The sequence below is a fragment of the Gambusia affinis genome, linkage group LG19, assembly GCF_019740435.1.
Source record: "Gambusia affinis linkage group LG19, SWU_Gaff_1.0, whole genome shotgun sequence".
In the NCBI taxonomy this organism is placed as follows: domain Eukaryota; kingdom Metazoa; phylum Chordata; class Actinopteri; order Cyprinodontiformes; family Poeciliidae; genus Gambusia; species Gambusia affinis.
Window position 1 is genome coordinate 8807331 of NC_057886.1, and position 27559 is coordinate 8834889.

Genomic DNA, 27559 nt, shown 5'->3' on the forward strand with positions numbered 1-27559 from the left:
AACAGGGACCGACGGGCAAAATATTCGAAAGTCCCCCCTGCTTTATTCACATGGCTTTTAACATTATTCCATCACTTTGTTCTGAGTTTCTGAGCCCTTTCTTATTTCTTTTTGGATCCATTTCTAAATTTATTTTTAGTTGGGGGTTTTTTTACAATGCCATTTGTTGATTTTGCTTTTGTTTTGTGAATATATTTTTTGTTTCCTTAGAATTTTTTAATGTCTTATTTGGTCAATTTTCTTATTTTCATTGCTTCATCAATAGCTGAGGTCATGCACATTTCTGTCTCCCCATCCAGGCAAATTGGCAGTTATGGATACAATGTTTTTTTTTGTTATTATTATTATTATTATTCATGAGGATGGAGATGTGTACCTGCTTTGACAATCTAAAGTGATTTTCGTTCTTCTCCTTATAGTCTATAGCAACAAAATATGCTTTTATTACTAATATTCAACATTTACCAGCAGAAGTTCATTTAGAATCAATCTGGTTTTACCTAAAATAAATTTAATATCAAGTCCTACTACAATAATATGTAATTAATTTCCATTCTATTTCATATTTTTTATGACTATCTCCATAATTAGTGAAAATACTTAACTACAAAGAAAAACCAATGGATGCAGTAATTTAAGTATGTCACTCGCTTGCTCCCAGCAGCATGTGCTTGATATTAGACAGCAGCTAGAAGGATTATGCTTTGTCAATATTGCATAGGCATCATCCTACATTAAAAATACAACAAGTTAACGTAAACGGAAACATGCAGATTCACAGAAAGGCAAAAATAAAAAATAAAATAATTAAATAAGCCCAAAAGACTGACAACTTTTCCTAAAACAACGAAAACATATTATTCTTCATTTATGGGGGAAACTTATTCAACGACAAGTGGCTCATTACACAAGCAGGTGCCTGTCATGAATTTTCGAAGCAAGGGATTGCCTGGTGTGTTGCTGCAGGTGTGTCTGGGCAAACTATGCAGAGCAGCATTCCAACTAGCAGACTTCTCCCCACTAACCATCTCATTAGCGGGCTTCAAATGGAGAGCTGGACAAAGCGTTCACGTGTTTTGGACACATGTGAGTAGCATGCTTTTGTTTCATCAAATTCGGTTCTATGAATAGGCATGAAGGTTTCCCTGAAAAGCGTACAGTGCTCTGAGAATAGAGCAAGGAGCTAAAAGGTAGTGGTGGGGATAAAAACGTCACAGATCTGGATGTCTGCCAGCACAAATTGGCAAAGCCGACAAGAGCCAACGCAGAGTATGACCAATAAGATATCTCCTCTATGGTTCTCCTACAGTGTCGATCTGACTTGGCTAGCAAATACATTTTATTTTGGTATATCACTCTCTTTCTTTTAATAGAGGTCTCACTCAGGCTCCTCTCACATGGCTCAGAGTGCAGGATAAGCCAAGCGGAGGCTAATCCCATCTGATTTAACTGTGTTTGTGAAGAGAGATTGACTTGGGATTCAAATGTGAGCAAGCTTTTAAAACAGTATATGTATTCAAGAAGCCTTTTCTTTATTGAAACCTAATGGAATAGGAAACGTTATGCTTGTCTTGAGGAGAAGATTGTTGTAATCATTGGAGTTCTTTGAATTATCTTCCATACCTCACAAAGTTTCAAAGTGTCTTGGGGAGATCTTAGGCAGTGACCTATCACCGGACCTTAAAACATGTGAAACAAATTAAATCCACATACTGCTTGAATTATATATTGACACATGGATAGAGCCACGTGTTAATATGGCTCTATATTGCATTCATACCCTATGAACTCTCCCACATGTCGTTGACATCAAAACCACAAAATTCAACAGATTTTATGTGACACCAACACAAAGTATCCCATAATCACTAATTGGATGGAAAAGATGCATTTTTATATAGCAAGTGAATACTCTTCAGAACCCCTTTTTACTGCAGTTTCATCTTCTGGTCTTTCAGGGTATGTCTGTGCCAGCTGTGGACATTCAGAGAGCGTCATTGTCATGCTGGTCTTGAGTTTTTTGCAGCCTCTAACTTATTTTCTTCCAAGAATGTCCTGCGTGTACCTCCGCCCATATTCCACATCAGGCACCATAGGACATGGTGGTGACCAGCTAATGTCATCACCACCATGTTTAATGTAGGATGATTCCTTCGCAGTGTTGACCCATATTAAGTAGCATGTTGGATGTAGGCCAAAAAGCTGAACGTTGGGTCTCAAAACACTTTCTTCGACATGGGTGCCATGTCCACTAAGTGGCTCGCAATAGATTCTAAGTTATGGATCTTTCCTTGAGTGTTGCATGAATAAATAAATGTGAAATACCTTGAGGTTGTTCTCTGTATGAAATAGCGCAGGTTTAGTATGTGGTTAGCATAGGACATTTCATTGTGACGCCATGTGGATATTTTTCCACAGCAAAAAAACCTAAAACATGCCTGCCTATCAGATGAACAACACCTCATAGTTGAGTGAACGCATTAAAAATGAAGAACAAATAAAAGGAGTGAATATCCTGCCAGTTTTATGTAACTTGGAAGCAGATCTTCTTTCAGCCAGTAGAGGTCAGGAGAGCTCTCTTTCCCAATTGCCCTGGGGTTTTATTTTATTGTAAAGGATCTTTACGAGGTCTGTTCCACAAAAGGCCCACAGCAGTGGATGTTCTTCATAATGTGATTAGCACTGCTGGCCTCTGATTTAGAAGGACATTAAAGCGTATTAACATTAACCACCACAGCAAGCTTGCTTTGATGTAATCACCCAGTTAGGGACATTTTGGGTCCCCCTTAAGTCAAATGTAACAACCAGAGTCATTTTTTATTTTTTTGTCATCCAGAAGTTCAGTGTATTACTAATAGATTTACTGGCACTGGGTGAGCAGAATAAAACAGAACTGAGAGCTCCAATCCATCATCAAGACAATCAACTAAAAATGGTTCTGTTGCCAGTGACAAGTGTGTCTTCATTTCGCCGTTTTTTTTTTTTTTTTTGTTTTTGTTTTTTTACAAAATGCAAGAAAATAGATCAGCCCCACGAATGAAGAGAAACTGACGGTGTTCACTTCCTGTCAAATGGTCCACATACCTCTCTCACACATTATATAACTGAGCAGTGCCTGTCACACACACACACACACACACACACACACAAGTGACTGAGGCACGGAAAAGCTAAATCTGTTACAAAGGCAGCGATGTATGTGAGTCATGAAAAATTAGCATTTTTTTTCTTCCTTTTTTCTGCAGAACATAGGAGCTCCACATGAATGTACGTGCAAGTCGCATGACGTTTTCACAGGGACGAAACTGATGCGAAGTTCAGAACTGAAGTTCAAAGGCCGACATGATTCCGTTTTTGGTCTGCAGAGGTGCGCAGTGATTTTCCAGGTGGAGCGGGAGAGAAAAGGAGAAGATAGAGTGTGAAACAGGATAATGTATAACACCCACCTGTACTACTGGGATATTAGAGTTATCTTTTTCATATGCAAATAGGATCAAGCTCATGAGGGCTTTAAATTTCAACTAAGAAATGGGAAAAAGAGAAATAAAAGACTAGCAACTTCTGGATTAAATGATTTTTTTACACATTTTCCACACATATCACCAGCCTAATATGCTCAGTTTATTGTTTTGGCTTAAACCAGGGGTTTCCAAAGTGTTGTGTGAGTTGTGTGGCCCAAGGGCCAATTGAGGCCCCTAGATTGATCGTGTGTGGCCCCAGACATCAGTTCAAGAAGGATGCAAATTTGGCCCCCCTAGTACAGAAATTTGATATAGACGGATACTATCTATCTTTAAGTAGGAGAAAAGGATCAAAAACAAGTAAAATCTAACAATAGAAGATGATGGCTATAACCCAAAGGATGCACTTTCTGAATTCTCTTGAAGAACCAGACTTTTACTCAAAAGCAAACTTTGCTTAACTCAAGTCTGCTTTTCATTACTTTAATAAAGTTGGCTGATTACAGCGGGCATTTTCAAAAAAAAAAAAAAAAAAAGGTGACCGAAATCCTGATTTTATTCATCAGAATTGATTAAATTGTGTTCTATTTCTTTTTCCAATTGACATCTAGAAAATGAGCCAAATTATTCTTAATAAGGCAAATGTATTGTATGTGTTGTTTATTGTTGAAGGGTAAAAAACATTTGACTCCTTGGGCCCACATGACAAAAAGGTTAGACACCCCTGGCTTAAACCGTTTTCCAATTTTTTTTTGTAAATACTTGTTGAAGTAAATGAAAAAAACCAAACAAAATGAACAGTCAAAAAGACAGGGACAGAAGCAACAGAACAAATCTAAGTTTTTAATAGCAAGAAACAATTGTTTGGCAAAGAGCTTTGATGTGTTAGTAATGTTAGACTAGCTTTTTTAAAGTCAACAAATCCATCCATCCATCTATTTTCTTACACTCTTGTCCCTTAAAGGGGTCGGGAGGTAAAGTCAACAAATGACATAAAAATCAGAACCTCTGAATTAACTTAAAAATAATATTTCTTAACTTCCCGGTTGACCGGAAACTCTTATTTTCATGTCAAAACACCTTTAAAAACTTTTTGCTTTGTCAATGACACAAATTTAGCATTTTTAAGAAAAGGAAACTAATGCGTTTTGTGCAACTCCCCAAAGCTATTATGGTGATTACAGCAATTTCATTTCAGAAATGTAACTGTTATAACATGCCGTTGTCCCAAGTAACATAACATGCTTTGAAGTAAGGAGTTTCTATATAACCTTTCATATCACAACTTGTTGCAGTGACCAAACACCAAAATGAGCCAAATTTAAGAGCTAAGAATAGAAGTGAGTTGAAATCCCCTCCAAATTTTGCAGAATTTTTTTTTTTTTTTTTTTTTTTCATGCCTGTCAGCGGCCCTCGCAGTTGTGGGTTTTCTTTCTGTGCTTGAGCATTCGTGACAAACCACAGAAATGGCAAAAATAGAAAACAATGTCATTGGAACAATACAAGGCAAGAACAAGAGGATAAGAGATACTTTAGACAAAGCTTGTTTTTTTGTTGTTTTTTTTTTTAGTAAATTTGTACCGTTGGAACTAACAGATTAAAAACTTTGCTTTAGTCTAATCTGGGTCCTTTTTTTTTTTCTTTGCAGGGAAGTTAAGAGACTTTAGCCCACCTGCCGTTTTTCCGCTGTGGCCCACTTGCTTCCTGTGACACACACAGACACACACACGCACACAGACTTAGTGGTTTTCATGCTTTTTGCATTATTGCCCCTGATGGGATGACATGCTACTCTCTCTAGCAGAGAAGCTTGTGTTGTGGGTAATAAACACTAAGCTGGAAGGGCAAAAAAAAAAAAAATGTAAAGAGGGAAACTATTATTTTAATTGCAATGAAAACTAAAGAGTTATTATACAGAAATGTTTTTGTTTTTTTGTTTTTTGTTTTGCTGTTGCATGTTTTTCTCAGAGAACAAGCAGTACATTTGACAGACGTTTTATCATATTTTATTAGGTTGTTGAAGCAACCCTTCAAGTCTAAACCTTAAGCCTCAATGCTAGAAAACATGTCAATGTATATAACTTGACTGACTGATTATAAAGACCTTTGGCAATGTGTTACCCTCCGGATAAGGACACAGGAAGTGATATAACTTCATCAGCTGAGCCTAAAAAAAAGTGAAGAGCCACGTTGAGGCCGAGACAAAGAAGGTACCACCTACAGACTAACACTCCAGAAACAATAAACCTAAAAAAAATATAATAATAATAATAATAATCGGCACCCACTCAGTTGTTGACAAGTGAATCTAAAAAGCTCCACAGATAACCCACATTGACAGTGACTTGTAAACTAAACACTTAAACTTTGTCACATTGCAACCACAAACTTCACTGTCTTTTGTTGAGATTTGCTTTGGTTTTTACCAGGCGAGGCAACAACTACTCCATGGACAGACAGAGATGGAATGGAACAGTTCAGATCATTGCGTGTTAATATGTGAGAATAGTCTAGTCAAAGCTCAAACCTAAGTACAAAATATGTGGCACGACTTGTTTATTAATGTGTGTCACACTCTTTGACTGAGTGGTTTTATAAACAAGAAAGGGCAGAAATATCGGCCTTTGTAGCAGGTGGAATTTTTATGTTTTGTGCTGGACTATAACCTATAATCCAAATCACAATATACTTAATTTTTGGCTATAACATAAGAAAATGTAAGAAAGTGTTTAGCTTTGAGGTTTATTTTAGCTTTCAAAAGCTAAATTTACAACCGATCACAGAAGCGAGGGGGAAAGGGGAAGGGGCAACTCAGCAACTTCTTTAGCTGAAAGCAAGTTCCACTTCCTCTTTCCTTCTTCAGTCTCTGCATCCAGCTCTCTTTGCTTCCTCTTGCAATCCTTCTAATAGCTGAGTCAAACAGCCACCTGACAGGGGATTTCCTGGACAGATCAGGATACAGAAGCCACAGTGACAGCTTTCCTCCTTTTCCGCTTTGGCTACTTCTGCTCCCAAGTGTTTTAGTAAAAAAAAAGAAAATCCCCAAAGATTCCAGATTCCTCTTTATACCTTGGAACGTAAAACTTGCTGCCTGCTGAAAAGTGTATACAATCTCATTCTCCCGAGCTGAACGTGGTACTAAGCCTCAGAGAAAATAAATTCTTTTCACAACTCTAAAGAATTCGAAGAGGTTTTTTTTTCCGTTCGGGTCTGTAAAACCTGATTTATGGTCCTCTGTAGATATGAAAAGTCAGTCCCACTGTGCATTGTAAAGGTTTTCCCTATAGAGCCTTTGACTTTTTGTGCAGATAGCGCTGCAACACTGGAAACATTTGCTCTTTTGGACCTTAATTGAACGTATCACCCTCTGTAAATGTATTTGGTTCTACTTCCTGTGCAACATGTCCAGCCATTAGAGAGCTGATTTATTTCTATTACTCAGAGCAACTCAATAGTCGTGTGAAGAGAGAAAAGGGTTCAGGAGGAAATGACTTCATCGGAGATCTACTGGTGAAAAGACATTGATGGAACATGTTTTGACTGGTGACTTGGTTCACAATAAAGCTGCAGATATCCAAAATGCAGCCATTTGTGGCCCTTGAAACCATTTTTGGAGGCTCCTGATAGTAGCTTTTTTCTTTGCTTTGCAGCAGAGGCTACTGGTAGAGATGGTCCTTTTTATTTTGGGGGTGAGATTCTCCAACAAATGAAAATCTTAATAGAGTAGAGGATCTTATGTACAACCTAAAGATTTATTTATTTTGAAGAAAGTATGAGAATATAACCTGTTGTAGACTAAGAAATAAAACAAACTTGGAGCTATTAACCTTTTTCTGCAAAACCAACGTTTAAATATTGCATGTTTAGTTTTGTTTGTGCTTTGCAAACCTGCTCCTTAGAGTTGACATATGGAAGACAGAAGATTACTATCACACGCAGAACAGAACCGGCTATTTAAATAAAGTACTGGGGCTCAGTCAGTGCTATGACATTAATGAGCAAATGTCAGAAAAACCCAAAGAGAACTCTTGAACAGTTTTTTTTTTCCTGATTTCCTACAATTCATGTCACTTATGTTGAAAACTGATCACTGAGACTGGATTAAAAAAAGCTCCAGTGCTAGTTTAAGTGTCAAGCAAACCAGCTCATTGCAGGTTTTAATTACCGTAGTATTTTCCCTGTTTGTCCTTATGTTGAATTGTACAGTGTAAATGCAATGTTAAACTTGAAAATATTTGACATTTGGGATGTTTTAAGTCCCAAAAAACTGACTTTTTAAAAGGGGTGAGCATATTCTCGCGAGTCTCTGTATCTGAGACAGTTGCTCTTCTGCTAAAACTCATTTATCGGCTCTTTGTAAAGTCAGGGCAAGCAAAATTATATTTGCATCTGCCACCTTCTGCTGCTTTCGTTTAAGATGTTGTGAAGCAAGTTTTCAAATGAGCCTGTTTTCTGGGAAGCCATAACAGGAAGTTTTTTCAGGAACTCTAAGGAGGAGCCCCTTCCTGTATTCTACCAGTCTCCCAGTTTTGTCTCAAAAATCGATGAGCTAAAAGCTGATTTTCAGAGAAAACCAGTCGTCTCACATCAATTAGTCTTAGACCAAACTAGCAATTATCAGAATTTTCATAGTTGTGTGTCATTTAAGAGGCTTCATGGTTGATTGAGGAACTGGAGATCATCTTATTGTATGATTTTATGGGCAAAAGAGAAAATCTGAAAAGAAGATTTTGAACTATGTTATGAAAGATCAAATACTTCTATAAATAAGTGAATCGATTTGCTGTTTCTCCACACTTAGACAATTTTCACAAATGGGCAAATTTACAAATTCAAGTTGTTGGAATTTCCAGAACTGCGTTGCTCATTTTTACATTTTAAAACCTTTTTTTTCCTCCCTGTATTTCTTTCTGAAACACAATTATTTTTGGACAACCATTCTGCTGTGCAGCTGGGAGGTGTTTTGTTAACACTTTTGGTACTTTTTGAGCATTTGTTATGATTCATAACCATAGTAACAAAGCAGTTTACTGCTGGGAGCAGGTGATTAACATCACAATAGCTGAAATAATACCTCGACTGCACCCACAAATCCCAGATGAGTTGAAAAGAAGGTGTCTTGGATTCAAAGAAGTAGCAAATAGGAGAGAGAAGGAGAGAAAATTATAACAATGTCTTTCATTGATCATAATGGGGAACATAAGATTGTTTGCAAACAAGTTGCATACAGTGGAAGCTCTGAAGATTAATATGCAAAGATGGATTGATTATGAAATGGAGAACATCACGGACGACCCTTGGCATCCTCTTCATCAGACTATGATTATCTTCAGTCAGAGGCTTCCTCAGATTTGTAGTATGACAGACTGCTACATGAGCTCATCCCCGCCCACAGCCACGTAGATAATAGAAGTCGTAACAACATTAAATATGCCTTCAGTAAAGTACTTTCGAATTTAAATGCAATAAATCACGTTGGAATTGAGACGTGAGGAATCGGGTTTTTCGCTCCAACCTGAATGGAATCAGGGTCGCTGAAACCGGTAGATTTAAAGGGACAAACGTCCGAGATCACGTTTACCTCAGCGGTGGGAAACTAAACGTAACTTGCAAGATGACAGGATGACAAACCAACCATGGATGGAGATGTGCATGAAAAAAAAAACCCTGATCGAACAAGAGAGCTCATACAATCCACAGAAGCCACTTTGAGAGTATAAGATAAATATATACACAGGAAGTGCCTCCCACTCCTTTGCCCCTGTGAGTGTTCTCTCTTCTCTCTCTCTCTCTCTCTCTCTTTCTCTCTCTCTCTGTGTCTGAGTGTTACTCATGGCACTGTGTTGCTGAGCAGCAGCCAGTTGTGTTTTTCCCCTCACCGAGCTCAGTCACTCTCGTCCTCTGATCTGACTCTTATGCACTCTGAGGCTCACAGGACAGAACAGACCTTTCCTCTCCTCCTCCACCTCCAGTCTTGTGTCTGACAGGATTCCTTCTTTTTCTTTTACACGTATCTCCCGTTTGTCTCTCTGCTGGCTCCTTGGGCATTAGTGGGGTGCCTGTGTGTGTGCGTGCGTGTGTGAGTGCGTGTATGCGTGTGTGTGTCTGGGGGTTTCAGCATGGAAGCAGTGGCACTGTACACATTTCGTGCCACAGAGAGCGATGAACTCAGTTTTAACAAGGGAGACATGCTCAGGGTAAGAGAACCAATTTTTTACTCTATCTATCTATCTATCTATCTATCTATCTATCTATCTATCTATCTATCTATCTATCTATCTATCTATCTATCTATCTATCTATCTATCTATCTATCTATCTATCTATCTATCTATCTATCTATCTATCTATCTATCTATCTATCTATCTATCTATCTATCTATCTATCTATCTATCTATCTATCTATCTATCTATCTATCTATCTATCTATCTATCTATCTATCTATCTATCTATCTATCTATGTTGCCACTTTTTTAAACTTAAAAAAAAATATATGATAAAAGTTCAGAGCTGATAAGAGTCACTTTAATCCAGAGCTTGAATAATACTGTAGTTTGTTACTCATTTTGAAAGACCTGCACTGTTTATTTTTAGATATAAATCATCACATGGTTTTTCATCTTATGCATTGTAGAGATTTTAGGTTTTTCATGTCTGAATTGTTCCGCTAGTTAGAGTTAGTTTTATACCTATAGCTGCTTCTTGGTTTGTGGTTTTTTTTTGTTGTTGTTCTTGGTCACACTGGGTCATTTCACCACCTTCGCCAACTATTGCATGTCACTTTTTAAAAATTTTTTAGTGAAGTACTTTTTTTCTATAAATGGTGGAGAGAAAGGACAGATAAAGTAGTAAAAAAATGTAATTGTTTATCATTTCCTGAAAGCTTTTGGTTAAACCATATCTGCGTTTAGTTTGGTTTTCATTCCTCATTGAGAGCAGTAGACTCACATAAGATGTAACAGATAAGTAGCCTTGATCAAACCAAAATAATAATAAAAAAAGGGATCCGATTGTGATAGATTAAACTTTTTGGCGTTCCATAGCATAGTTCTCTGACAGTAGCAGAGAATTACTTTAAATTTTCAGTTGTCAAAGCGAGTTCGGTTTCATACATGACGCCATTTAATAAATGACAATGTCTTGAATGAAATGACCACAGCTGCTAAAGATACTTGTTCAGATAAATGTTATCTGAAATGTTAGAGCGACTCAGATCCTGTTGTTTAGCATGAAAACTGTTGTTCATGTCAGGTTCTTAATATTATATAAAAAGGGGGAAGTTATCATTCTTTATTGCTCTTGTCCTCGTTCCCCTGTGGGTGTTGGCAAACTGCCTTAGGCCTGCTAACTACATGCATTGGGATTTATTTTTGTGGTTTGCGAGCTGAGAGGAAATCTCATCACTCACAGAAATGCTGCATTGCATTCATACTCTGAAGGTGTTCTAGGTTCAAAGTTACAATGTAAACAGATCACTCGTTAAAGTTGGAATCAGAAGTCAAAGTTTGCCAAGTAATTATGAGTTCAAGATCCAATATGGCTGCTGCGCATAACATTAAGGAATACAGTTTTTATCATAACATTGCATGTTTTGTACCTCAATAAACCATATGTACACATGGTACTGTACACACAATTTGTAATTTTGTTTCATTAAGTGATGTTTTACACATCTGTATCTTTTTTTTTTAAGAATGTCTTACTCCGCCTTTCATATTTGTATTTTTTTATTATTGGCTCTGATATATCTGTCTCTACTATACAGTACTTTGGGTGGACATATTGATTTTTTTTTAAGTGCACTTTATAAATAAAAATAGAATGGAATATACATTGCCACAAAGACTGCTAAGAAGACAATACTCTGATTGCAACACACTCTCTAACATTTCGAAGTGGTCACAAAACACTTGCGTTATTGAGTTCTTAATTTATCCTTTTTATTGTTCGGCAGTAGATTTTGTTACCTTCAGTGATTTGAAAGGTTCATATTTTGACAAGTTTGGTTAAAGATTTAGACTCATTCATGCACAGCTCAAGCATTCAAAGAGAGTTCTTCAAGTAGAAGGATGTCTGCTCAGACATTGGTTTTCTCTTGTTTCCGTTGTGTTGAGGAAAACCATGCAAACACCTTCTGTCTTTGATACTTACCACACAAGCATCAGAGGAAGAATAGCCATCTCTGCTTTCAGTTTAAAATACTACACAGAAACGTTTCGCAGGGAGAGTAATTTCGCAGAGCAATCATGACAAGATATTCCGATTTTATTTAAAGCTAACTTCTATGTTTGCTGAACAGGTGAAATAACAGCTTGTCTGTCAACTGCTGAAAATTGTTGTAGTGGAAAGTTTCTGCTACAGACGCCTGCTCAAAAGTACAAGAGGCTGTCAAAAATTTATATTGCAGCTCCAGCTGGTCAGCAGTCACAGGCAGACAAATCCAAGGGATTAAATTAACCACAAGATTTTGTCTCTACCAAACAGTGCCAAGTGCTTCTCTAGGTCAGGCTTTGATTACAATTTCAGTAACACTTGATTCAGAGGGAAATTGTATTTAAGTGTATTACAGATTGACAGAACAATGTTTTGGGATACAATTCAGGTGTTTTTTTGTTTTGTTTTTTTCAGTAAGTTTAGATCTTTTCCTTTCATGCACTTAAATATTCTGAAGATCCTTCTAATCTCTGCGGTCTGCAAAGTCATCTGTGCATTCAGGCAAAATGAGGCAGTATTTACATCTGAAGCATAAGTAATTATGGTCGGCCTTTTGGGGAACATACGCTTTATGGTTGCAGTAAATAGGACACCTGAAGCGGTGCTGGGTTTACGTGAAATCATCTTTTTTTTATTTTTCCACTGCTGTGGTAAATGGCTGTCTCGACCCTGCAACCTTAATTTGTGCTACAAGTTTGAATATCGTTTATATTTCTTAATTTGTGCCCAAAAACCTCCTCATATATGTGTATTAGCACATTGAGGGGTTAAAACAAAAGATTATTTAAAAATGCATTGATCTGTTTCCTGTTGACGCTGGATGTTGGTGACTGAAGCCGCCTCTCTGGTTAATAATCTATCTCTGGTCCCAGAGAGGCTCATTTTCAGACTTTGTTGCCGGCGAGAGCTGGAGCTTATTCTGCTGGGGTGCGTCGCTTTGTTTCTTGTGTTCTTGTGCGGTAGCCGTGCGGAGCCGGATCCATCACAACGAGAGGAGAGGTGACTCATAAAGAAGTGGTAAAAATAGCTTTGCAGATAAATAAAAAGTGGCAACTCTAAATTTCTGTTTAAAGCTCAAAGACAATGTGGACAAGTTTGGACTCGACGGCCAGGAAAAAGGAGTGCAGCGACGCCTCCTTCCTTTGTTTTTCCAACATTAACACAGGTGCTGGAGAACAACAGTCAACTACAGACTTCTGTACACCTCTAATTAACTGATGTCAGAGGGCGTACATGTGAAATTAATTTATTTTTAAAGATTAGTATAATATAAAATAATTACCAGCAGTGTAATTCAGTCTGATTGTTGCACACTAAATGATGTTATCATATATTCCATATTCGTAGTTTACAATACAATTATTAGTAGTATTTTGTTATTGTCGCTGCAACTACGTAAATCTCAAAAAGCAACACATTTTGCCCAGTCAAGAGAAATTCAAGAGCAGATGAGAAACAGAGGAATTTTTAAGACAATAAAACTCCAGTGAACCACAGAAGGAGTCAATAACCATGAATAGAGAAAACGTGGTAAACAGAGATTTCTAGAAATGGAAAACACGGTGGTGGCAGTGTGATGGTCTGTGGCTGTATTGCTGCTAAAAATGGCTGATGAATGTAAAATATTCTGCTTGCCAGCAGCATATCCTAAAAAAATTTATTTATTTGTATTTACATTGTTTTAAAAGACAAAACAAAAGCATGGTGAATACATTTTCATGACACCGAATGAATTTTTTGTGTTCTCAAAACTATCCAGCGAATACTGTTCTATGACTTCTATAGAAAAACCATTTGCAAAATACTGATATTGCTTTACGGTTTTTGGCCTTGCAGTTGTATTATTATTCACAAAAAACATGTAGGTGAAATCTATCAAAGTCTGAAGGCCCATTTATATTGAATTATTTCTGTTAAGGCAAGGTAGTAATCTGTTTCAGACTCTGCTTGTACAAGCGGTATGAGAGATGAGACTTGATTTTAACAGCTCTAACCAGAGTTAACATCTATCATTTCCACAGTCGGCGTGATGCAGTCACGATGGAATAATCGAGGATGGGGAGTTGAAAAAAGGAAATCCCACTTAAGAACCTCGACTCTAGCCACAGAGGCCTTAATGAGGATTTCTTTCTGTACTTCTGCGTTCAAAAACACTTTTGTTTGGTTGAGTGTCGAGCGGCCAACTCAATAATAGGGCAATCATTTAGCTCTGTGAGTGAATGATGATTGATGCTACGAGCGGTAAATCAATCTGTGGTCTGGATCACATTTTCAAATGCTCACACAAACGTGCCATGTAGCCATTACAGCCAGCTGATGCATGAAATTAAGTTTCTGAAGGTAGGGAGGGGACAGGGGAAATTGTTTTGGCAAACACCCCAAAAACTTCAATGTCATTGCCATATTTAAGTTCTCAAAGCCAGTAAATGGAAAACGTACTGTACAGTTATGTAGGCATAAAGACTTTATGACGGGACCAGCTGGTAACCCTACCGCCATTTTGTGTGTTTGAAGCCAAAACAACTAAGACAGAAGAAACCTTTACAAAAACCAATTAATTTGCATACTTTCTGTTTTATTAAATTGTACAGAATTAGACTAGACTAGTTTTGTTTGAGCTTTGCTCTTTACAAGAACTAGTTCTAGGTTCTGCTAAATTAAAACAGAACTAATTTGTGTTCATAGTTATTCTGGATTAAAGCAACAGCTTCAACATGCACCAGTTTTCAATGTTTTGGAAATGTGTGTGTGTGGGCGTGTGTGTTTTTTTTTTTTTTAAGTCAGATTTATATACTTAGAAAAATTGAAAGTTAAAGTTCACGTGTACCACAAGTGGTCAGAAAAAGTTTAAATCACTATCAGATAGAACTTTATGCCACTACAAAAATATATATTTTTAAAAGTGTTAGGTGATGACAAAATTTTAAATACAGGATAACATTTTTTTTTTATTTTTTACTGCTGAATTAAGGAATTTAAAAGAACTCTTCAACTCATGTTTCACTACCAAGTGCAAGATGAGGGTAATAAGCTTATTTAGTTACAGAAGTTGTGAAACATCTTAAAACATCAAATGACACAATAAGTCACATATACTTGAGTAAAAATACCTTCCTGACAGGAATAGAGCATCATGCAAAAAAAAAAAAAAGAAAAGGAAAAAAAGAGTTGAAACAGGCAACTTTAAACAACACAGATTATGAGATGCTTTGCCTTTTAATAGCCTCAATGCTCTGTTTCTAAGGTTGTCTATTAAATGTCAAGTGATACTAGGATCTGTCACTACTTCGGTTACTGGTATCAGATACTTGAAGTAGTTATGCAAATTACAATCAGGTTTTTACCAGCAAATGTAAACAAAAAACACAATTTTAATTCTCATTATTATCATAATAATCTGCATAGGAGTTTTTAGAACAAGACTGTGAAGGTGTAGCCGGCGATTTCTGAAGTGAGGTTCGGTCAAAAAGTCATAAGGAGTTAAAATTTTACCTTGTATGGGTACATTTTGAAATGGCTTGCATGTCCTGTTTTCAGTGCATCATTGATGGAGCACCAGCACAGTTTCCTCTGTGAGCTATCATGAGCGATTCTGTAAATAGTTGCCCACTGAAAATGTGACGAAGGTTTAGATGTCCTTAAAACAGAGCTCTCATCAGCCTCTGTGACGTCTTCTGAAGTTAAAGTTGTTTTAAAGCAGTATAATTCATCTGTGTCCTTTGACCCTCTGAAACTAGCCTTTCGTTTTAACTCTAGGATGAGCTAATTTGGATTTTTAGAAACAGATGCCATGAGAGTTAATTGTTGTGGGCATGAACTACCTCCTAAACTATTTCTGTGCATAACTCGAGCAGTGTGAAACTCTTCAAAAACGATGGTAAAAATAACTTTTTGAACTATTGTTCTTTTTTCTGCAAGTGGCAACCAACTAAAGTTTGGTAATCAATCAGATGAAGTCCTGATTGATCAGTCACACAACTGAAAAAAAAAATAAAAATAAGGGCGTTTCATCAATTTTGGTAACATCACCACTAAATTTGAATGTATTCGATTGCAGTGCATTTTAAAAGCTGGAAGGCCTTTTGGTATGAAACATAGACATGATGAAGAGTACGCGGTTGCATTTCAAATTTGCACCAACTTCTTTACCAGCAGCATTTCATGTATTTACCCGTCTGTGGATGTTTGTTCCCAGATCACCAACATGGAAGATGATCCTAACTGGTACACAGCTGAGCTCCACAACAGGAAAGGCTTTGTGCCAAAAAACTACATCAACCTGAGGCCACATGCGTAAGCTCACGCACACACCCACGCACAAACACGGGTGTTTATTGTGCCCCCACACATCCTCAGCTCTTCTGTAAATTGGGTGAATGCATTTCACACATCCAGCGCTGGTCTATCTAACCGCTCATCAGTCAGTGAACGTGTGCAGCGGGTAGCTCCAGGCGCTCTGTGCTCCGCTTTGGACATCTGCACTCTGGCATAAGGCAGAATACCCAAGGGGACGCTCTCACTTTATGCCTTACATAAGCCCACAATCCAGGCGTCTGTGTGCAGTGTGTGTGTATGTCTTTTAGTGCTAATCTGCTTGTACACCCCATGTTTCCATCAGATGCCTGGACACCAGCTGGGTTGTATATTCGCTGTGACAAACACCAAACTGACTACAAAACAAGTAGCTCAGCTGTGGTTTATTGCACAGTGAACACTGAAGCCTGATCCAATTGGAGTAATATTTGTGAAGATCCTTAGGAGAAATTTGCTGAGATCTTTATCAGTGTCTTCCTTCTCGCTCACAATAACGCAATGTATGTAGAAAAAATGTTCTAATGTGACAAGAGCTACTAAGAACGCCCAAGAAATTAATTTCGCTCTGTTAGGTGTTTATAGCTTTGTTTTACTAATCTGGTTCACAAGAGCTGATTTTTTTCTTGGAAGCCTTTCTTCCAAGCAACTCGCTCTAGCAAGCCGGCCTAATAAGCAAAAACTTTGATATAAAATGACAGCGTTACTCACCTACACAGCTGACAGCCATATTTCCACTTTTTTTGCAATCTGTTTTAAGCGCAAATTTAGCATCATGTTTCAAAAATAACTTCACAAACTCGTTTTATCTTTTTCTCGTTTCTCCTGTCAGCCATTTTTTTTCCCTTGACATTCTCTGCAGTTTCAGGGTTGGTACTTATGCACTAACAGCTTGTTTTTCAAGTGTGTGCAATTTCTGGTACAGGAGTTTCTCAGTGCAGCATACCTTCGTATCAACAGTCCCTTACAAAAAGACAGTCAATTTTCAGTCTTGAATTAGTGGCAAAACTTAGGTCTGGACTTTGACTGGGCCATTTCAATTATGAACATGGCTTTTATCCAGTCAGATGGCTTCCTTTAAATACTGATGCTTTATGCTAGATTTTCATAAAAGCCAGTTTTGTAGGGGGTAGGCTAGTGGATAACAGTAGTAAAGACAAATTCCTCCAGCTGAGTTGTGGATCGTTGCAGCTCCTCCAGAGATATTGTGAAAACATTTGGCATTTTATATGAAACATTCTCATCACATGCCTACGTAGAGCTGGGGTCGTTTAGATGGATGTTCACACCTTTTGATGGTTTGCAGTTTTTCCTCACCCATCATCCATTTTTGGTGGTGAGTAGAATAGTGTCCTTCAAGATAATTTTATGAGGAAGCATAAGAGTAGATGGGGCTGATTACAAGTAGCCAATGAATGTTTCAGGCTTTTATATACACAATAAAATTCAAACCAATAATTTTCCTTCCTCTTCAAAATATATGCAATAGTTTGGTCTGTCACGTAAAAATTCTACTGACGCTCACTGACGTTTTGTAGTGTAAGACACGTTCCACTGGAAAGAATATTTTGTCGGCCCGTTCTAACATTTACATTGGTGATATCTTTCTTTGTCTCTCAGTGTGTTTCTCTCTGTCCTCCAGATGGTTCGCAGGGCGAATATCTCGTGGCGTGGCGGAGAGTCGGCTGAGACACAGAGAGTGTGGAGCCTTCCTCGTCAGGGAGAGTGAAAGCGCTCCTGGAGAGTTTTCAATGTCTGTCAGGTAGGAGATTACCGTAATACTTTCAAATTCTATGAAAACCAGGGGATACCCAGGTTTTTCTTATATTGTTCATTAAGCAATGAACTTTCACTGGCGCCCTGTAGCTCAGAGAATAGACTTTTAAAATACTTTTATTTCAGAAAATAGACTTTTAAAATACTTTTATTAGTTTTTATACTGGATAACTACTTAGCACCACACTACTAAAAATCCCACCTGTTTAGAGCAGCTTTTGAACCATAAATGAAACATTGACCAAGATATTTTGATAAATATGATTTTGGTGATGGCACTCATCAAATATTTAACATTTGTTTGATTGTTAATTGTATGGTGTTTTCTTTGTGACTTTGTAATTTTGTGTTTTTGTCATCTGAAGCACTTTGAACTGGCTATATAAATAAACTTGATTGATTGATAGGCAGCTGAGAGATCACGATTTAATTGAAAGAAATGTAATGAATTAAGTAGGTCAATCTGAGCACTTTCTGCTAACTTGATTTTCCCTCGTTTTCTTTCCTTTGGTTGGTTCAGGGAAATATGGAGAGAAAGGGGGTGTTTAGATGATGAGGTGTGAAGAGAAGGCAGAGGGTAAAATGGAAGATTTGCCACCCTTCTGGGCTGATGTGACTTAATCTTGTCTGGCACAACATCTGGAGCTGCCGGTGCGGCTGTACGTTTGGCATTGTCAGAGGGGGGAGGTGGTGGTGGGTGACGGTGAGGGATGCAGCTGAGCCTTATTGCTGGACCAGAGGGACAATATGCAATATTGGATGTGGAGAGCCTTTCTGGTTGGCTGATCACTGGGATATAAGAAAAAGAAACAAATTGGATAAGTGGCTTTTGCAGCATGTCTCTTTCTGTCAATATTTGTTGTAGGACATGGAAGAACAGCGTTGCTCCTTGTTAAAAAAAAAACAATGATTCTGTCATAAGGGGACAGGAATGGTTTCGAGGCCAACTTTTTTTGAGCTGTTGATCAAAAATTTCTGACAGGCTCCAGTTGATGGCTGGTGCAGCAGCTTGGAAAATGGGTCAGGTGTTGTCTGTGTGGTTTCTGTGAACTAACAGCGCTGCTGCCAGAGGAGTCCATTTGATGTCCATTCTAGAGCAGAGTGGATTAGACTTGTTTTCTTGTTGAAATCTGTTGCTAAAGATATGTTTTACAACAGACTGGAAATGATCAAAAACATCAAAGCATTGTTATAATACGTGTAACTCATTTCATGGTGATCCGCACTTTATCTGTGCCAAAGTTCTAGACTTGACGATGATTCTGTGAGGATATGGATTTTTGGATGTTTTCCTACTGAAGTAGTTCATGTGTAGTCTCGTCTTCCCCTTGGTTGTCTCCAGCTGCCTCTTGTTTCCCTGATTATTCCCTTGTGTGTATTTAACCCCACCTGTGTTGCCTGCTCCCTGTCGGGTCCTTGTCATTTCTGTCATGGTCTTTGTCATTAGTTGTGTGTCCTCCCAGCGCTACCAGAGTGTCTGAGTTCCTTGTTGTTCACCTGTGCTGGCCGGATTTCTGTTCTCTTCATGTTTGTCATTAAAACCATCATCATTGCACACCAACCTGGTCCATCCTCACCACCTCAATCAACCCAATTCATGACAGATTCAACTGAGCTACAACTTTTAAAGTTAAAAAGGTGATCATCCTTTCCAACTACCAAAGGATCAAATCTCAGATTCTTGGGAAACTTCAATGTATATGGTTGGAAAGGCAGCTCTAAAGGATTGACAAACCTCAAACTCAAGAGGATTGATGTAGGTGGTTGTCCTGTCTCTGGAATGGCAGGCCAGATCTTTATGGACCAGAGCTACTGAGAGGGTAACTGGATTTCAATAGTTTGGTCCAAATGTGTTAAGCTGACCTGTAGAGGTATGTGCCTTGGGCCTTTTGTTTTGGGTTCTTGCTAAAGTATGAAGGGCCATTTGTTTTTAGGTGTCCTATCTTAATCCTCAAAGTAGTTCCCTCTGTAGGAAGCTCCTTTGACTAGGCTCAATTGTACAAATAAGGAGTACCCTTTGTAGATCTAAAGTCTCTGTTTGTCCATGTTGAAAGGGATTAATTCAGGCTAGTCCAGGTATCTGATCAGAATAACACCTGGATGTCTTCCCTTTGGGGATTTCTGAGAACATCACACTGGCAGAACACCCTTGGGCAGACACACAAGTAGCTAAACGTATATCCCATCTGTCTTGAGAATACCTTGAGATCCCCCACGGGGAGCTGGGGAGTGACTGTACAGAGAAGAATATCAATGTTTCCCTCCTGGACTTGTGACTGCTTGGGAATTGTCTTTAACAAGTGGACAACAATAGATTGACGAATGGCACAGTACCGAATGGTGTTTCGTATTAAGTTCATAATCGATAATACACACAAGGTTCTTCATTAGAAACGTCCCAAAACTGAAATAATAACATTCTGAGTGGATAATTAATTCACATCATTAACAATGGACAATTGTCTTTACTGGAAAAAAACTGTGTTGACAGAAAGTAAACAACAAGGACATGGCCTTTGCGTGTCCTTTTTACAACTGTGGTTAGAGTGTGGAGAGTTGAGATTTGTTGTGTAGAGACAGCACATGGGGCCTTTTTTAACAGTCTAAACTTCAGGAACTTTTAAAAGGCAGAATTCATGCAGAGGGACTTTCTGCAGATCACGCCAGTGAAACTGTCCCTGTTGGCTCTTTAGTGAAGGTACGCCAACCCCAACTTTCATAGGTACAGAGATCTCGTTTTGCCTCCCTTGGACAGTTTCCCAATTTTCTTTGACTCAGCAGCAGATGTACCCAAAGGATAGCTTTGGTGTGTTTTTTTTTTTTTTTTTGCACTTGCACAATGCTGGAAATTAGGTCTTTGCTCCTTTCTGCGCATACTTTCTTCCATTTCCTCGTGCTCTTGGCATTTGCTTCCAATATCTGTCCTTCCAAGTAAATGTAGCTGACTGAGTGTATCGACCTTGTACAGCCTCTATGAGAAGACTGAGTGCATCAAGATGAAGCAATTACACTTCAAGCAGGAAATGTTCCACACACACGACTGTATTTTTTCCTGTTTTCTTTAACAGTTACCCCTTCAGTTTGAACAATGCCTCGGCCAAGTCATGAACTCTGGGACACAGGTGCACCCAAACTTGTTTCCTGTTGCCTTTTTCCTGTACTAGCTGAAGGTCATGTGAAACAAAAGTAATTTTATCCCCTTTAAAAATGGATTCCTGTTTCCATAAGCCAGATGGGTCTCCGACACATTGTGGTTTTAAAAATCTGTGCACTGCTAGAAGTCAACACATGAGCTCTGTTTATCTAAGAAGGGAAGCCTGTCACTGGCTCTCTGTGAGATTATTATTGCTAGAAACTAAAAACACATCATCCCCATTAATGATGCAGCCTTATTTCAGAATGCATACAACAGAAAAACTTAAAATATTATCTAAATGTCTATTAATTTGTGTTTTAATTAAAAAAACAAAGCATTCTCACTACACACAGTAATATATTTAAAACACTTATTATTGTTAATTTTGATGGTTGTAGCTTTTTAAGCTAATAGCAATATACAAATTAAATTTGAAGAAATTATTTTATATTAGTGTAATTAAAGATTTCTAAAAAATGCATAAGCATTGTGATATTGTCTACACAACCATAAGGAAGATTACTGTCTTGACTGTTGTTCAGCAGAGAGTCAATGACATTCCCCACAAGGAGAGCAAGCAACTAAAAGTTATCACCACAGAAGCAATCTGTTCAGAGGGCTGCAGCAAAGCATATTATAAAAAAAAGTTAAGTGGATGGAAAAATGTGGTAGACAAAGGAAAACAAGCAGTATAAATAATTCTAGGCTTAGTGGAAGTATAAACAAAGCTCATAGGAAAGTTTAATTATGTTATTGAGATGTTAAGAGACACCAAACCCAACAATATTAAGGGTTCAAGCTCACTATTAAAGCAACCTGTGCTCCTTTAATAGTTCTGCAGGGCCACAGGTCCATCGCATCCATGTATTGCCACAATAATGGAGCAATGTATGGAAAAAGAACAGAAGTTTGTGTTAAGACAACAAACAGTAGAAGTTTGTGGATACTTTGAAAAATGTAATGTATAAAAAAACAAAGTATGGCCATTTTGAATACCAGCACCATAAAGCGTCCTTTTCTTCCATTTGCTAAGGTTCTACAAAGACCGAACTGGATCTGGTTGTTCACTGGGCTTGTCATCCATCATCATTAGGCTCTTATTAGGGACATTACTCCAGAGTGGAACTGTTAACGAAAACTGACCCTGCAAGCTAAGCCTATCTGAGTGTTGCACACTGTAAGCTTCTCTGAGCTTTGAGTAACACACAGTGAGTTCAGTATCCTATGAATATCATGACTTGAGGGGTAATTTCACACTTGACGGCCCTCGGGGAAAAAAAAGAGAATAAATGAAGGCATGTGGAGAAAGCATGTCATCAAATGAAAAAGTAAGCAAGTTATGGAATGTAACCTTCTCTTGGTGTGTGTGAGAAATGCTGATATTTCCTCTAAGTTGTATTTTGCCTAACTGGTCTTAAATCAATTACATAAAGCCAATTTTAGAAACACTTTTAAATCTCAAGTCAGGACCCCTGAAGCACTATGCCTGAGTATGCGTGCATGCCCATTAGACCATGAACAGAAATACATCCAATGAGACCAGAGCTAAATGGAAGAACCCTGTTGCAGTAGCAGAAGTGATGTCTATGTGTTGCTGGCAAATGGGTGAATTCAAATCTGATTTGTGTTTCGCCAAACCAGGCTGTATTCTATCTGGTACTTCAAGCAATTAATTGCGTTAAATAGTAAACACTACTAGACTTAAAATGCCATTTGTGTACAAAAACTTGCATATTTCTGTGAGGTCATGGATACTTATTGTATTAGGTGGTAAACAGCAGCAAAGACGAAGCACACATTTGCACATATCAGAGTGTGAAATTGAGATAGTTATGAAGAAGGGGAAATTACATTTGTATTGGTAGGTTTTGGTTATGGTATCACTAACAGAGCAGAACTGCTGCAGTGGAGGAAAACTGAAACAAAAGCAATCAGCTTTGTTAGCTCAGAGAAATGAAATCTGCAGGAGTAGAAAGAAATGATCGGATTATAAACAGGGGGCCAAAAAGCTCTGCAGCTTATGCACAGCATCAAGGCTTTGGCAGAAATTCATCACTCCGCCAAAGAAATGCAACCCTAAGCAACCGACTATCAAAAAGGATGTGTTAAAACTTGCTTTCTTCCAAAGACTATGTAGCAATCACAGTGGTAGTTCTGCATAAATGTCATGCCATGGGCAAGCACTGTCTTCTGCAGTTTAAGCACAACCAACAACCACGGCAAAAAGCATTTTGCAAACAAAAATAGAAAACAAAAACTTTTTGTTATCTGAGAAACAGTAAGAACAAAAATAAAATTAATTAATAGATAAATAAAATCTGCTCAAGGGCAACTGAGAAATACACTCTTTTTGTTTGTTCTGCAGCATTTCCACCCTTAGGCTGTGCTGCCTTGGGCACAAAGTCATCCCATCCAGACCAGAAACGTTTAGGTATTCCTATTACCCACGACTGAAGTTTGTTTGCCGAACATAACCATAAGTAAAAAATGATTTATCAAGAAACAAAAAGCAGGTTTTCCAAGATCAAGTCTCATTAAAAAGTAATTTTAATAAAATATAGTTTTATTGTGCCTAAAACTTTACCTTATTTTTTATTTAACAGTGTTTTTTTTTTATTTTTTTTATTTCTACTTGATTATGTCAGCTCTAAGAACTTTCAGTTACTTAAAAATACCGTATTGATCCCAAAGGTGGTAAATTAAATATTGATCACAAATGGAAATCAAATCAAAAATTTAAAAACAATAAATAAACGTGAGTCACATTTGAGATTAGAGAGAAAGTTGTGGTTAAACAGAGTGTTTTAATAAAATAAGGAAAACTTAGAGGAAGAAATGCCAGAAGAGTGGGAATGCAGGTGATGGACAGAAGAGACCAGTAACAAATGAAGAAAACCAGTGAGCTTATTACTGAGGTAGGAGTGGGTGGAAAATGTCAAAGGAACCATGAAGTAATAAGAGTTGATGAGGAACAGCTGTGGCAAAATGAAAGTGAAACTGATGGAGAGAAACTAATTAACACAAGGAGCTGAGCTAAGACTCAAAGACACTACAAAGAGGAAAAGATTTAAAAGAACTGCATCCAATTTCAAGAACTAAACACAGAAACTATATGGTAATACCATTCTAAGAAAAAAATAAACTGAGAAATTAATATGGAAGACACTAGAAACATAAATGAATAAGGAAATGCTTGGAAGTTAAACAGAAACAAAAACACAAATAACTGCAGATCATGACAGCCTGTGAACATGTGGACTGAATTTTGTAACCAAAAAGTATGTGGAGGATTTCAGTGTGTACCCTAACGTGGCTCAGTAATTTCTTTGTTGGTTCAGCTTCATTAAAACGGGTGGACATTAGTATTGCTAGGAAGTGTATGGATGTATGAAGGATGACAGCATACAGTCAAGCTATCTTAACTTAGCATAAGGGCAGGAAGAAGCGGCCATGGCCTTACTTTGCAAAGAAACACATTCTGATTACCAAAATAAACATCAACTTTATTCCAGGTTTGTAAGTCAGCACAATTTGGTTAAAGTTTATCAGAAAACAATGTTACTTATTTGTTGACATCTGGTCAACTGTTTCCACATGCTATTTCGTTTGTTGCTAAGCTAAGCAAAGTACTTCTCTTACATTTAGCTTACAGAAATCTTAGTTTCACACAATGTCAGAAACTTAAAAGTTGTTTAATCCGTTGACAGATGGAGCCCAAGATAATAATAATAATTAAAAAAAAGTGCTGCTTGCTCTTGGGCTTAAAAATATGTTCCCACAAAAATACATTTCTTTTGGTCAACATTTCTAGCCATGAGCCATAAAATGCATTTGTATTCTTTTATTGTTACTGTTGGTGTAATTTACTTTATGAATTCCTCAGTGTGGCCCGGGCAGATCAATGGTAAAATGTAATATCACAGTTCAGTGATCAAAACACAACTGAAAGGTAGTGATAGAAATAGACCGCAAGAGACAACATAGAAAAAGTATTGAGTTCGATGCAGAGCGGAGGGGCAAGCATTGTGGATGAAATAGGTCAAAAGGTGACAGTTTAAGATACATGGCTCTGGTGGACGATGCCAGTCTGAATTTCACTGAAACTGAAATATGACCAAGTCTGCAGAAAGTCCTGAATCTTCTTTTAACCACTGTCTTCAATTTTACTTCTTTTTTGTAGCAAATGCTTGAAGAAGTGTGGCAAAAAAAAAAAAAAGATGGGTCAAATTCTTTTAGTGTTGGATGTATAAAATGTAAAATTGGATTAGGAAAATCAGCGCAACATCACCTGAATTTATTTCATGTCTGTTATTTTTTTTTTTCTACATCCTCTCTATGTTTGCCAAGGAGCCACAATTCCGACTCCTTATTCCCTCTCCTAACGTCTTTCATTATTCTCAACTCTAGGTCTCAGTGGACAAAACAAACTCGTACACACATCCTCCCTTTCTTCCCCACTCAGCTGTTGAAACAGGTGATGCCTTATTAATGCTACAAGTGACTTGAGCCCTCCCACCATGACACGCATAGCTGGCGTACAGCAGCAGACTGACACGCACGCTGCCAAAATGCTACATCTCCAACATATGAAATACAGTAGGGAGTTAGCATACACATGGACACACACACTGTGGTTGGCACAAACGCGTAATATAAGCTGTGTTTTCCAGCACATAAGACTCTCTGTTGCACTCGACACAGTCACAGAGTGGCATCGACAGCTGGAGGTGTCAGTGTGGTCAAGCGAAATATCCCACACATCTGCACAGCAGCTTGGGAGCGGAACAGCAGATCAGTAAGAGAAAGGCTGGCAGAGTCCAAAGAGAGACAACAAGAAAAGGGAAGTGAGAACAGACTGACGGCGGAAAGCAAGGCGGACCGTTGACCTTCACGCCAACCGGATTACGCCGGTTGCAAGGCAAAAGTTTCGAAAATAACTTGTCTTCTTCCACAGTGCGTCTATCCGCTCTATCTCTACATCCATTTAATTTTCTCTCTCCCGTTCATTCATCCACACTCTCTCCTTCATTTCCTTTCACTTGGAGAGAGAACACAATCTCTCCATCGCTGAGAGCCCTAATTACAGTGGATCGGAGAGATGAGACGGCACTTGCTGAGAATGTGCTGGGAGTGCTTGTAATCCAGCGGAGACAGATGTGTTTTGCATTATTACAGCGAACTGCTTCTCTGCCGTCTCTGGATGTTAATTATCAAAATTGTCAATGTGATTTCGAGCAACATAACACATTCTTACTACCCCGTTTTCTACATATTCTTTTTAGCCCTTTGCAAACAACTGCTAACTATTGTACTGACTAAAAAGAAAGATAGAATTCTTGCAAAGAATAAGTGGAATTTATAGGGCGACAGATAATCTACACTGTGAAAAAAGTTGCTTGCTCGTTTTTTTCCCCTTAAAGTTCATTGTAAGTATTCTGCTAAATGTGTGTATTCATGCAGAAGATAGCCTGCATAGCAAATTAGAAGCGTGAAGTGTAGTATTAATGGCGAGTAAATGTTTGATTTGATTCTGGTCAGATGGATGGAGCTGATTATGCATCATTAATCTTTTGCTATCTCCTGTCCAGAGCTAAAACTACATCCACATGGTGGCTTTTTCAAAGAACTTGACGGCATAAAGCAGAGACAGGGCGATGAACTATAAAATCCGGTCCCATGGCGACACAACATCCCACAGAGAGGGTGCAGCAGAGTACTCTAAAAATGATATTTCTGAGCTAAATACATGGATTGAATGAGTGCTAGAGTCAGTGAGAGATGGATCTATACGAATCAAGGCAAGAAAAATCCAGATCCAGAAAGAGAAGTTTGATATAAGTCTTATGATAGAAGAGAGCATGAAACCCATGGCTAACACATGAGGAAAGAGGGACAGATGGTGCTTGCTTCTCGCAAAGATGGAAAACCTGAATATTTTTAACATAAAGCCACCCTGTTGAGCGAGGTGGAGGAGTAGCTGAGAAACGTCCAATCATGAGGCAGGTCTTTCGCAGAGCTCAGAGTCTGGATAGAGAAATTTATTCTGGGTCACCAAAAGTGATGCAGGGGGAGATCCGGTCGCATTGATGAGCATAAAAACATTTAGCTTGACCGGTTTACCGCATGTAAAGAATAAATCTATAACATTCTATCTGTGAAATTAGATTGAAAAAAAATAAAAGAAATGGTAACAAGGATTTTGCTACTGTTTTTTTTTCTCATGTGTGATGACATTTTAAAAGTCATTAACATAAGCCTAACACACACACACACACACACCCACGTGAGCACCCCTCCTCTGTGATGTGTTTAGAAATATGGGGGTGTTGTGCTGATTCCCACTGCATATTTGAAGCAGTTATATAAGCACATAATCACAGAGAGATGTCCAGATTTCTAAAGATAAGCTTGCAAGTTACTTAGCAACCTCCACAAAGCAGGACAAGGGAGCAGGTGATTACCAATTTCTCCTGGCCAAACTCTTTTAATTATCACAACAAGGCACGCACTTCAACACACCGCGGCTATTTTTATCCGTGTCACTGGGTGCGATTTATCATTATTCAGCTGCATGAAAGCACGCTGGGCTCTCAGCAGACCCTTATTCATCAAAAATATTTCATGAAATGTTGGCAGCTGCTTGGTGCAAACCGCCACAG

At 38.1% G+C, this 27559-nt stretch overlaps 1 protein-coding gene across 1 annotated transcript in view; it reads left to right on the top strand.

Annotated features, from left to right (window-relative positions):
* The first annotated feature begins 9298 nt into the window (after positions 1–9298).
* grapa (GRB2 related adaptor protein a) overlaps positions 9299–27559 on the top strand; it is a 33233-nt gene continuing 14972 nt past the window's right edge. Inside the window, exons 1-3 of the mRNA XM_044100864.1 lie at positions 9299–9658; positions 15873–15970; positions 17631–17750. Coding sequence (XP_043956799.1) covers positions 9581–9658; positions 15873–15970; positions 17631–17750 — 296 coding nt within the window. The 5' untranslated portion in view covers positions 9299–9580. The remainder of the gene's footprint in view (positions 9659–15872; positions 15971–17630; positions 17751–27559) is intronic.